Genomic DNA, 13264 nt, shown 5'->3' on the forward strand with positions numbered 1-13264 from the left:
CTTATATGCAGAGTACATCATGAGAAACGCTGGGCTGGAAGAAGCACAAGCTGGAGTCAAGATTGCTGGGAGAAATATCAATAACCTCAGATACGCAGATGACACCACCCTTATGGCAGAAAGTGAAGAACTAAACAGCCTCTTGATGAAAGTGAAAGAGGAGAGTGAAAAAGTTGGCTTAAAGTTCAATATTCAGAAAACTAAGATCATGGCATCCAATCCCATCACTTCATGGCAGATAGATGGGGAAATAGTGGCTGACTTATTTTTTTGAACTCCAAAATCACTGCAGATGGTGATTGCAGCCATTAAATTAAAAGACGCTTACTCCTTGGAAGGAAAGTTATGACCAACCTAGACAGCATATTAAAAAGCAGAGACATTACTTTGTCAACAAAGATCTGTCTAGTCAAGGCTATGGTTTTTCCAATAGTCGTGTGGATGTGAGAGTTGGACTATAAGGAAAGGTGAGCACCGAAGGATTGATGCTTTTGAACTGTGGTATTGGAGAAGACTCTTGAGAGTCCCTTCGACTGCAAGGAGATCCAACCAGTCTATCCTAAAGATCAGTCCTAGGTGTTCATTGGAAGGACTGATGTTGAAGCTGAAACTCCAATACATTGGCCACCTGATGCAAAGAGCTGACTCATTTGAAAAGACCTTCATGCTGGGAAAGATTGAGGGCGGGAGGAAAAGGGGACAACAGAGGATGAGATGGTTGCATGGCATCACCGACTCAGTGAACATGGGTTTGGGTGGATTCCGGGAATTGGTGATGGACAGGGAGGCCTGGCGTGCTGCAGTTTATGGGGTTACAAAGAGTCGGACACAACTGAGCGACTGGACTGAACTGTGCAAAAACAGACACTAACAATATCTCATGAATGAACAAGACTGTGTTCCCGTGAAACTTGACTGAAACAAGTGGTGGGCTGGATTTGACCCATGGGCTTTATTTTCCTGACCACTATCAGTTTGCAGAGTGGAGAGCTGAGTTTGGAATATCCTCTCCAGGTTGCCTCATGTGATCTGTTTGTGTGTATTTGCTCTTGAGTTAAGAGGGCCTGAGATGAGGCTGGCATGGAAAGGACCCTCCAAACTGGAGAGCTGAGGGCAACTTGGCGTTCTCTCCCTGAGAAATGTCTGTAGCCCCCACAACGATAGGACATAATAAAATACTATTTTGTTTTGTATTACTGTGGTGTTTAATCATGAAAGGAACAGGCGTCCTTTCCCATTTCACCAGGAAATGCTTTCATTCTTTTCCATTTGCTGTTCATTGTTCTAGTCTTTAGTATATTCTGCCTCTACATGCCTGTTGGTTTTGTTAATAATTGCAGATGTACAAGCATTCCAACAATAAGGCCATGACCACTGGGGCAATCGCTGCAATGCTGTCCACAATCCTGTACTCCAGGCGCTTCTTCCCCTACTATGTGTACAACATCATCGGGGGGCTTGATGAAGAAGGTAGGGTGTTCCCTTTGTGGGTGATGGAGTGGGTAGCATTTCTTACGTGTGTTTCCATCCAGAGCTGATAAAATCTGGATACCATCTTGCCCAGCAACTTTGTTTTCTCGTAATTAAGGCAGTGAAGAAATGGAAGCTAAAAGGAAAGTAAAGGATTATCCAGCGAGACACAGCAAGTCGTGTGTTAAATAAATGTTGGGTATTCGGTTCTTTTACAGGTATTTTCTCAAGACCTTGCATGAGTTCAGTAGTAGATATTTAGCATTTTAATCTCAGAAAGAAACTTGGAGAAGCTTGACCTAAATATAATTTTAAGAAATGACACTTCAGTAACAAGCATATTTGATTTCAAAACGTTGTTTTGAAAGTAATTTGTAAAAGAAATGCTTTTCCACCAGTGTTCTTGGATCATTTTTGAAACACCTCTTTAAATTTCTGTCAGAGTTGGACCAGGAGGGCCAGGGAAAATCAGCGTTGTTACTTGCCATTTTCATGCTCATTTTGATATAAAGCTGTGTTACCCAGAAAAGGCAACAGTGTTTTTCACCAGATCTGATTTGAATGAACTTTTAGTTGCTTCTAAAAATCAAATACAGTCTCCCAGGACAGATCTGTGTCCTGGGAGTAGTTTAGAGTAGTCCATTGTGAAAAGGGCTTTCCTGGTGGCTCAGATGGTAAAGAATCCGCCTACTATGTGGGAGACCTAGATTCGATCCCTGGGTTGGGAAGATCCCCTGGAGGAGGGCATGGCAACCCACTCCAGTGTTCTTGCCTGGAGAGTCCCATGGACAGAGGAGCCTGGTGGGCCACAGTCCACAGGGTTGCAAAGAGTCAGACACGACTGAAAGACTAAGCACAAGCACAGAGATTGTGAAAAGAAGGGACAGAAATGTCTGTGGAGAGTATGGTTGAAATATCTATGTCTTTCTTTTTATAAAAACATTGTATTTGTGTTTGGCTGTGCCAGGCCCTTTTTGCTGTGCAGGCTTTTCTGTAGTTGCGGTGAGTGGAGCCTGCTCTGCGCTGTGGTGCACAGGCTTCTCATCGCAGTGGGTTCTCTCATTGCGGAGCGCCGGCTCTAGGGTGTGCGGGCTTCGGGAGTTGCGGCTCCCAGGCTCTGAAGCACAGGCTCAGTAGCTTTGGGCACATGAGCTTAGTTACTCTGGGATGTGTGGAATCTTCCCGGATCAGGGGTTGAACCCATGCGTTGGCAGGCGGATTCTTTACCATTGAGCCACCAGGGAAACCCAAGTCTGTCTTTCCTAGAGGGAAGGTTTCTGGGTCAGAAGGAGTCAGGTTCTTTTCATCTTCTCTCTCTAGTTTTTACTCCTGTCCATTCCCGTTCACAGGTGTTTTTCTTTGTTCTCCCTTTCTCTCTCAACCCCACCCCTTATGTGACGTATGAGAGTGTTAGGATCACTTTAGGTTGACACAGCGTTTTTAGGCTTTCATACGTAAAAACAGAGAAAATATAAAGCATAGAAATGGTGAATAGAAATTAGTTACCCTTAACCTGAGTGATTCTAGCTGCAGGTTAGCTTGCCTAACACCCAGCATGCTTCTGGTGCCTTTTTTTTTTTTTTCTTTGACTGATTTTTAGTCAAAGGATAATTGCTTTACAGCATTGCATTGGTTTCTACCAAACATCAACATTTACCCATTACCCTCCCATTTGAACATCCCTCCCACCCTTCTAGGCTGTTGCTGAGCCTGGGTTTGAGTTCCCTGCGTCATACAGCAAATTCCCATTAGCTGTCTATTTTACATATGGTAATGTGTGTTTCTGTTACTCTCCCTGAACATGCACGATCTCCTCTGGAGCCTTTTTTAACTTCAGTTATGTCTGACTTGAATGTCAGGCTAATAAATTCAGATTTTACCAACATGAATAATAGCTGCTATTGAATTTCAGCAGGCCAGACAGTGTCTTGGAGGTTTTCAGTGTCACTGATTTGAGAAACCTCGTGTATACTGACTGGCAGAGCTCAGGTTTGGATCTGTTTGACTTCAGAGCCCTAGGCTTTGATTTCCACGTGCCAACATTCTAGCTTGCTTTGGTGGTATTCTCAGGCTTTTCTAACCTTTTTCTTTCTCCTAGTCTTGTCTGGTTTAATTTGATCTTTATTCCTAAGAGGAATTTCTATGTGTAGTGAAATAGTCCTTTGCCTTCTTTTCCTGTTTCCCAGGACAGTCTTGAGCGCTTTCACTCCCATCCTTTCCTCTTTCTTGGTTTATTTCCTTGTTTAGTGGAGTGCGTTGCTAGAGAAATTTCTGAAGAAAGGTATCAGGAGACCTTTTTGAGTCTCTGCTTTTAGAGTCTTTTCTCCATCCTACTGTTTTTTGCTATTAGAGTTAGGGTTGTCTAGCTGTTAGGGGTTTTTTTTGTTCTGCTCTGAAGATTTTCTCAACTTCAGTGCCTCATTCTTCACTGAACTCTCTCTGTTTCCTCCATCATTAGTTTCCAAGAGCTTTTTCTTACTTTCTAGCTCCTTTATTATTTTTGAGGATGCTGTTACTGCTGGATTTGGGGCACTTCCTTTGAAAGGTTCTCTGCATTTTATCAGATTGCTTTTTTGGTCTTGTTTACTTTGGCTGTGGTCTTCTGTGTTGGAGGCTTCCTTCAAATGTCTTTTGATTTTGGCTGTCCATTTGTAATGCAGAGCGATAATCAAAATTTGGTCATAAAAGCATTTGGTGGAGTGGCTCATCAGCTCTGCATTTAACACTTCTGTTCTTGAATTTACTCTGTCTGTGCCTAAGCCTTGTGCTCCCAAGTCCAGAGCCTCTGCTGAGTCCGAGATGGTCTCCTGTCTTTTGTGTTGGAGGCGGGCTGTGTTCCTGATGGAGACGCTCAGGACGCTGGGCGACAGCTGACTGAGCACAGCCGGCAGCTGCTGCTTGACTTCTGCGCCTTCACTTCTCCAGTTGCGATCATGACCCCTTTAAAAGAATCTTCCCCCAAGTTAACGAAGACTTTGGTTTTTCTATAATGAAAACAATAATGCTTATAGAAGTAGTCAAATAGTATTGGAAGTTACAAAGATAAAAGTGGGAATCCCCAAAGCCTGCGCCTAGAGGTAATCACTGTTAAACGTCTTGGTATGCGTGTATGCCTGTGCACTGTGTACGTAGGCTGCAGTTCGCATGTTTCTCCTTGACTGTACCGTGGATGTATTATCATGGGGTAGATTTGTGCTGGTGGATAAAGACGTGGGTGATGATTTTATGGCCAACCCGTGGGGTAGAGCTGCATCAGACTTTCCCCGCTAATCCTCTGAGAGTCATTTACATTGTTTCCAGTTTCCTTAATAGAAACAATATTATGCCTCCCCGTACCTGAACTTTTGTGTACTTCTCCTATTCTTATCTCCCGGGAAAATATTCTTGGAAGTTGAGTTTCTAGGTCAGAGAATATCTGTGTTTTCCGTTCTGCTGATACCACATGCTTGCCCATCAGAAAGGGTCCTGCACTCACCAGCAGCGGTGAGAGTACCATTTTTATCTTTTGTTTTGGGGTTTTGTTGTTTTGCTTTGACGTTCTAACCAGTATCAGAATTTTAACACATTTTGAAGGCCTTGCCTAGTAAATATGTTGTTACAATTTATACATATGCTTTGTTTTTATTGAGTTTGGGTGTCTTCATGTTTATTGCCCTTTTCATTTCTCGTTTGGAGACTGACCCATGTGCTAGTCATTGCTTGTTCCTTTATGCACAGGTGAGTCTTTTTCTTGCTGATTTGTCACAGCTGTTCTCAGCCTACGTTACAAATGTTTCTTGCTTTTTCTAAGGGGTCTTGGAAGCCGTGGTCTTGGACATATTCTACTCTTTTCGTTTTCCTCAAAGCTGTTGTGTGTGGTTTTCTGAGGTTGGCTTCCCTTGGGTAAATCTTTTTACATATATATAATTTTATTTATGTTTATATGTAGTTTCGGCTCTGCTGGGTCCTTGCTGCTGTGTGGGCTCGTCTCTGGTTGTGGTGAGTGCAGGCTGCCCTTTGTTGCGGTGCTCAGCCTTCTCATTGCGGTGGCTTCTCTTGCGTGGAGCACAGGCCCCGGGGTACATGGGCTCCTGGGCTCTATAGCACAGGTTCAGTAGTTGTGGCCCTCGGGCCTGGTTGCTCCACAGCATATGGGATCCTCCCGGCCCAGAGGTCAAACCTGTGTCTCCTTCATTGGCAGGTGGATTCTTTACACTGAGCCACCTAGGAAGCCCCCTACCCTTGGGTAAATTTCTGGGGCCTTGTTTTACTTGTGGCCTGTTGGCCTCCTGAAAGATAACACGAGGTTTGGTTTTATCCTTTGTCTTTTTATCCTTTATCCTTTGATTTTGTCCTTCATAGCCCTTTGCTTATGTGTCGAAGTTGGTGAGCTTGCTTGCTGCAATCTGGGTTCTTGTTCCAAGCTTACGTCTAGCAAAACACTTCTTTTCTCAGATGCTGCCTTCTTGATGGGGTTATTAGGCTTAGGGGTATGTCTGTGTAATTCTGCAGAATTCTGCATGAATCTATTAGTTTTTAAGTCATGCTTCATAAATGACTCATGAGTTCTCACACTCAGAACACAGTTGTTTTTAAAAGTTCTCTTTAAAAATTACAGTGACACGTGTTCTTTGTAATAAAGTCAATACCAAAGCTTATAAAGTGATTCCCTTTCCTCATCTGTAATCCCACAAAGATGAATAAGTACAGTTCATTAATCTTTCTGTACATTTCTGTGTGCCTGTATAAATGTGTGTGCTGTTTACTTAATGCCTTTAAATGAAAATGAAACTGTGCCACACACACTGCAGAGCTCCTCTGTGACACGTCCTGTGGATATGTCCCAGCTTCTTCCTAGGCTGACGTTGCTGTGTGGACATAACAGTTTCTGCTAATGGATTTTAGGTTGCTTGTAAGATTTTGCTCTTTCAGAGATAAATAAATGATCCTGTACATACTGCTTTGTGTGTTTATATAAGCATTATTTGTAGGTAAATTTTAATTCTGTAAGTGAAATTATTGCTGGATCATAGGGTATGTACTTTTATAGTTCAGTGGATTCTGACTCCAGTGGCATGACAGTTTATACTTACTTCAGGAGAGCCTGAGAACCCATTTACCTACCCCCTGACAGGTCTCTGTAACTGTCATGATAAGAATCTCTGTACTCAGATTCTGGTTTTTCTTATCCCCCCAAAAATACTAGTGTTTCATACTGCTAGTATAAGGCAAGTGATTACATTTTAGGCAAATCTAGCCTTTTACATGTGACACTTGTGTTGTTCTGGAATTTCTTCTTTATTAAATTGATTTTTTTAATGGTACTGATGGTAAAGAGTGTGCTTACCATTAATCTAAAAACACATAATAAGTTTTTTGTGCTTCTGCTTATATTTAGCACTAGGAGAAATTTTAAATGCGTTTCCTCACTGCAGCTGCACCAGTTAGTTTTCTAGGAATGTTGTGAGGAGTGTGGTGCAGAACTTAGAGCAGCTGTGACTGCTAGCACGCCTTGGGCACAGGGAGCCCCATTGCGGTAGTCGGTGACAGCAGCTTGAAGAGTATGAAGCTCCTTGTGGCAAATGCTGTTGTGGACAGGAGTGGGCAGGAGGGCCTCCAGTTGTGTTCTGAGGGGAGGGGAGGAGCAGACCGCACTTCTTAAATTTTAGCCAAGTTGATAGTCCATATTGTGTCATACTTTGATTAGGTTTATTTTACCATAATTTGGGAATGTTGTCAGGACTCACTTTTACGGAGACTTTTCTTCTCTAAGGAAAGGGAGCCGTGTACAGCTTTGACCCGGTAGGGTCCTACCAGAGAGACTCGTTCAAGGCTGGAGGCTCAGCCAGTGCCATGCTGCAGCCCCTGCTTGACAACCAGGTAAGGAGACTGCATCCAGGAGGTGATAGGTGAACCCAAAGTGCCTTCCTTTGCCTTCTCTTCGTTAGCTAGGGGAGCCGAGAAATCAAGGCTTTTGTAATTTACTGCTGAGCTCTCTTGGCTGATTGGCCTCGCCCACCTTCTTGTCTGTTCTGCTGGTTCCCCTGTGGCCACTCACTTCCACAGCTCCAGCTTCTTCCTTGTTCTCGTGACTTCGGGGTGCTTCTGTCTATAGTGGTTAGCCCATGTTTTCACTTCTCCTTTTGCCATTTTTATGTGGAGATCATGAAAATGCATTTCTCCCCCAGTCTCTCCATTTCTGTCACCTCATTTTGTATTCTAACTTCCATGTATATTTTTAATTGTTCCCCTTTTCGGTTACTGCTGGCTGCATTCAGTTTCAGCACATTCTGTAACCATGCTTGGCTTTCATGTGTCTAGCCCTCTACTGTGCGCTTCTCAGGAGTGGGGACGTTGTCTTAGTGGACGCTTGTCAGGTGTCAGGTGGGTAATTCAGCCAGGTCTAGAGACATTTCACTTGGGGGACATTTTAAGTTTGTGTGATGTATTCATTTTGACTCCTGAGACCTGTGAAAGCTTTGGGGGAGACTGGACCTCCTTTGCATGATCACAAGATGCCTCATCCAAGTCTCCTGTCCCACTAGGTTGGTTTTAAGAACATGCAGAATGTGGAGCATGTCCCACTGTCCTTGGACAGGGCCATGCGGCTTGTGAAAGATGTCTTCATTTCTGCTGCTGAGAGAGATGTGTACACCGGGGATGCACTCAAGGTCTGCATCGTGACCAAGGAGGGCATCAGGGAGGAGACTGTTCCTCTGCGGAAGGACTGACTTCTGCGCGCTTGTCACCGATCAGCTCAAAACTGGCCAAGTTTGTACCTTGAAACTGTTGAAGTAACTTGTTTTATTAAAAAATAAAACCCCAAGCACTTATTTTGTTATAACTTGTCTTCTTCCAGGACAGAACTAGAACATAGAATTTCTTTTTCCTTTCATTTTCTTCATTCTTGTATTTTTTGTCATCCAAAGCTAAGCGGACTCTTTTGGTCAGTTTATCATCTTACGATAGTCAGCCCGTCTTACAAAAAACATGTTTAGAATGTGTTTAGTCCACCTAGCTTGCCACTAGAAAGCAATGGCAACCCACTCCAGTACCCTTGCCTGGAGAATCCCATGGGAGGAGCCTGGTGGGCTGCAGTCCATGGGGTCGCTTAGAGTCAGACACGACAGCGGCTTCACCTTCACTTTTCTCTTTCATGAATTGGAGAAGGAAATGGCAACCCACTCCAGTGTTCTTGCCTGGAGAATCCCAGGGATGGGGGAGCCTGGTAGGCTGCCGTCTGTGGGGTCGCACAGAGTCGGAAAGACTGAAGTGACGCAGCAGCAGCCTAGCTTGCCTTGATGGACAGATTACCTTTAACTGTCTCAGTTTCATTGAGATGTTAGTTAATATAAGTAGAGTATGCTAAGATCTATCATCCCTGGAATGGCTGTTTTGGAGGAAAATCTTCAAGTCAACCAAAACAGAAGAAAATTGTAAAAGCAAATAGCCCTTTATATGGACTTTCGCCAGCAATCTGTAATAATTGTTATAAACAATTAAGAAATGTTAAAATTGAGAGCTAAACTTGGATAGAGCTAAAGGTTTTGCTTTAGAACTATTAAGTACATTTTAACTCTATTACATATAATGTTGGAGTAATTTTTTTGATGTTGAACAAATTATTTAGTACGGTAGAGGGTGTGATTTGCTTTCTGGGCTAAGAAAAATGGAATTTTACTGTTGACTTTCCGTTAATTTAAATGATCAAAAACCCCTAGTGGATGCATATTTGAAATTTTGTTCAAGAAACACTTGTTGAATCTCATCCTCGGCAGCAGAGTGCATTGGTGCCATCTCATTCGTTTCTCTCACATCACAACTGAAAACCAGACGCTCCCATTCAAAATGTATTTGTCATCTTTATTATATCAGTTATTCAGAGAAGCAGAAGAATTAGAATATGGATTTATTGTTAGTAACTGGCTCACATGGTTCTGGAGGCTGAGAAGTTCCCATTACCCATTGTCTGCAGCCTCAAGACCCAGGAGATGTGGGTGTGAATTCCAGTCCAAGTCTAAAGGCCTGAGACCAGGAGAATTGATGGGTGTGAGACCCTGTCCCCAAGGACAAGAGAAGACTGTGGTCCCAGCTCAACATGAAGAGAAAAGTAGTGGGTGATGCCCACCCAAATTGGGGATGGCAACCTTTTACTCATCCAATTCAAATGCTAATCTCATCCAGAAACCCTCACAGACACCCAGAAATAATACTTAGCAAGATATCTGGGACTCCTGTCATCAGCCAAGTTGACATAAAATTAGCCATTAAAATTGTCAGCTATAGGTATATTTTATTTTTTGTTTCAAAGGATTTTCTGTTGATTTGAGATGTAATTTTTCACTACTTACATAAATTTGTGCCTAAACTTTTCTAATAGAAAACCTCCCAAGGTTTCTAGGACCATTTTCCCCCAACCATCAGGTGCAAAGTCTTTTAGCCTAATATTCCTCTAGACTAAACGTGGTTTCCCTGAAGGCCTTGTCCAGAATGTGCTAGATGTGAAACCTAGAGCTACCTCTGACTCCAGTTGTTTGAGTGGCTTTTATATTTTATTCAGTTACACGTGCTCACCTGAAAAAGGCAGCCTTTTAGCCTTTAAAAGATTGGAGGAGTAACTTGCTTTTACAGTTAGCCAGACTCTTAAGATTCCAGTGCCAGGTGACACTAGTAAAGAACACACCTGCCAGTGCAGGAGACATAAGTGGTGCGGATTCAATCCCTGGGTCAGGAAGATCCCTGGAGGAGGAAACAGCAACCCACTCCAGTATTCTTGGCTGGAGAATCCCATGGACAGAGGAGCCTGGTGGGCTACAGTCCATGGGGTTGCAAAGAGTCAGACACAACAGCAATTTAGCATGCATGCAAGATTCCAGTGAGAAAGCTCAGTTATGTTGAGACTTGACTTTATCGATGAGTTACATTCCTGCCTGCAGCACAGAATTGAAAGAATCTGATAATATTAGAAATTGTTGGGGGGAAACAGCACTTACTCTGGAGGCATCGGCCATGGCTTGATTTACATACACTGAATTGGAATGTTGCGTACACGTTTGTTTTTTCTTTGATTGTCAGAGCAGAGATGCTTTTTTGCAGTCCGCTCAACGGGGTTGCCCAGTGGGGTGACGCTGACTAAGCTGAACCTGTGACGAGCAGGGGCCACATTTCCTGCTGTAATTGTGAAGGCAGCAGGCTGAGACGGTGACCATGCAAGCCTACGTGTGAGGAATATGAATTACTTGGAGGAAAATGGTCTTTATTTCTAAAATGTCTCCGTCATTTCCCTGAAGGGTTTTCCAGCTGTTTTTCTGTACCTGTTATTTAGGAGAACTCTTCTGACTCCAGGATTCCCCATTCCCTCTGTGAGTTTCAAGATGTGGCTAATGCTTCCATATATTGGAGCTGACTCACTGGAAAAGACCTTGATGCTGGGAAAGATTGAGGGCAGGAGGAGAAAGGGGCAACAAGATGGTTGGATGGAATCTTCGACTCACTGCATGAGTTTGAGCAAACTCAGACAGTGAAGGACAGGGAAGCCTGGTGTGCTGTAGTCCATGGGATCCCAAAGAGTTGGATGTGACTCAGCAACTGATCAACAACAACATATTAGAATTACATAGAGCACTTGTTAATAATTAATTCCTGAGCCCACCCTAGACATACTGGCCTAGTTTTTGGACTGGGACGTGAAAATATGCGTTAGAAAACTAATACCCAGGTGACACATAACACAGTTTGAAAACCCAGGAATTGAATCTGGGTCTCCTGCATTGCAGGCAGATTTTTTACCAACTGAGCTACAAGGGAAGCCCTAGGAGACTTTTAATGAGGGACTGTCTAGAGGTTTGACCTTGTGCAGTTAAGAGGGGCTAGTTAGATGACCCGTGAGTGTTTGGTGCTGGAGCCTGAAGTCCGAGTGCAGCAAATGCTCCTGGGAAGTAACAATGGGTGTAAAGGGAACTCAGCCAGATTGGAAGCTACAAACGGCTGTGAGGGCATTCCTACCAGCCTCACCACCTCCAGATCTCTCTTTAGTGATGGCTGCAAGGGGCTGAGTTCCCTACACCCAGCACAGCAGCTAGGAGCAGCTGGAGAGGGTCTGGCAGAGCTGAAGGCACCACCACGTCCATCAGAGGGGCACAGAAGGAAGACGGCACTGCCCATCTGCCCAAGGTGGCAGTCGCAGGCCCACACCTGGCAGGTGGGAAGGACATTTAGGCTCCACCCACAGAGGAGGTGGCAACTATGCCCATGGACAGTTTGGACCACGGAACCTGAAGGCAAGGAGAGCTGCAGGTCAGGACGGAGGGTAGGAGAGAACTGTTAGCCTCCTGGGGCTTGTTTTCTCTCGGACAGAGAGGGGCTCCCAGTGTGTCTACAGCGACTCAGTACATCCAGCGGAGGAAGGGGCCCTGATAACCCCAGCCACCATGGCCCTCTCTGAGCAGATGCCAGCGTCTGTTCCTAAGGCGTCTGTTCTCTCCTTGCATGAGATCAGCTACCCGTGTGGCTCTCCCTGGTCTGAGTGGCTCCATGGAGTGTGTATTCATCTTTGAAAATGTTTTTTCTATAATGGGAACATCTCTATTCAAGAACACAGCCTGGGAAAATGAAAACAAGAGAATCAAACATGGGGTGTAAATGGATACCACTGGGCTGACTGGGAAAGCATAGGTGACCTAGGGTGTGGTCTCACACCTTGTCCTCAAGCAGACACAGAGCCTGTGCCTTTTCTGCAGCGAGATGCTTCTTGGGGGGCCTGTGCATTTGGAAGAGGAGTTGGCTGTGGTCCAGGGAGGCTGTGAGACTCTCACTCTTCAATGGACGACAGATCTGCAGGCCACTCTGCGAGGCCACCGGATGGCAGTGTTGTCTTGTCCGGCTGGGTATCGCACAGCTGGGGGCCCGGTGTTCTATAAGGAAGTGGTTGCTGGTCCAAGATCTCCCAGTGCAGACTACTGAGCTCCTGTGAGAGCCCTGGGCCTGATGGTAAATCCTTTTCATAACCTGGAAGGAGGGTTGGCTTGTCCTCATATCAAAGTGGAAAAACAGGAGATAAACCAGCAAAGTTGGTAGTAATTTGTACTGGCAGAGATAAATCGAAAGTTGGTAAGTAGTGATCTGTACTGGAGGTCCTGGGCAAGGTGTATGGGTGGGAGGGAGAATACATCAAAAGACAGCTTCTTTGGAAACGGGAACTTCCGGGGTTTACTCAGGCAGCTGTCTGGTGGCAGAACTGAAATTAAGACTCAGCATTCATTTTATTCTCCTGGGCCCCCTCTGGGTTTTCTTTGTTTTCTGCCACCTGCAAGTTCTTTTATTTCTTGTACTTGAGTCTGTTCTTTCAAATGGACTGTGATGTTATGACACTCTCGAGGACCTGAGTCTACCAATTCTGCTGAGACCCTTGGTTGAAGAGTTTGTGTAGGTGCTCATGGTAGAAAATACCCACAAAGTCATGAGCACAATCTCCCCTTAATGAAGTTCTAAATCCCAGCAAGTAGGCTGCTTACTTCAAGTAGTAACTACACCCCCAAGAAAATGCAAGAAAAGACTTGGTTTAATAAGAGTTGGCCTATACTGCTTTCCTTTGCCACTGGCAAGGAATACTTCTGTTTTCCTCGAGTATCACAGGTAATTTTGCCTTTCTTCTCTTTTGCTCAGAGAGAAACCTGGTAACCCTGAGGCTGACCTGCCTTAACTGAAAAAAGTTTAAAAAGGGAAAAGAAAAGTCTGCCATTATAATGATCACATTTTCTAAGCCAAAGGTTGAAACATGCTGTAATGTAGGGTCTGACCAAATAGTTCAGTTCAA

The 13264-nt window shown here is 44.3% G+C and overlaps 1 protein-coding gene across 1 annotated transcript in view; it reads left to right on the forward strand.

Annotated features, from left to right (window-relative positions):
- Positions 1-8282, forward strand: part of PSMB1 (proteasome (prosome, macropain) subunit, beta type, 1) — a 17814-nt gene extending 9532 nt beyond the window's left edge. The window contains exons 4-6 of the mRNA XM_010848512.1: positions 1341-1470; positions 7223-7329; positions 7995-8282. Of these exons, the coding sequence (XP_010846814.1) occupies positions 1341-1470; positions 7223-7329; positions 7995-8180 (423 nt within the window). The 3' untranslated portion in view covers positions 8181-8282. The remainder of the gene's footprint in view (positions 1-1340; positions 1471-7222; positions 7330-7994) is intronic.
- The last annotated feature ends 4982 nt before the right edge of the window (positions 8283-13264 follow it).

Source organism: Bison bison, unplaced genomic scaffold (assembly GCF_000754665.1).
Source record: "Bison bison bison isolate TAMUID 2011002044 unplaced genomic scaffold, Bison_UMD1.0 scf7180017864269, whole genome shotgun sequence".
Classification (NCBI taxonomy): Eukaryota; Metazoa; Chordata; class Mammalia; order Artiodactyla; family Bovidae; genus Bison; species Bison bison.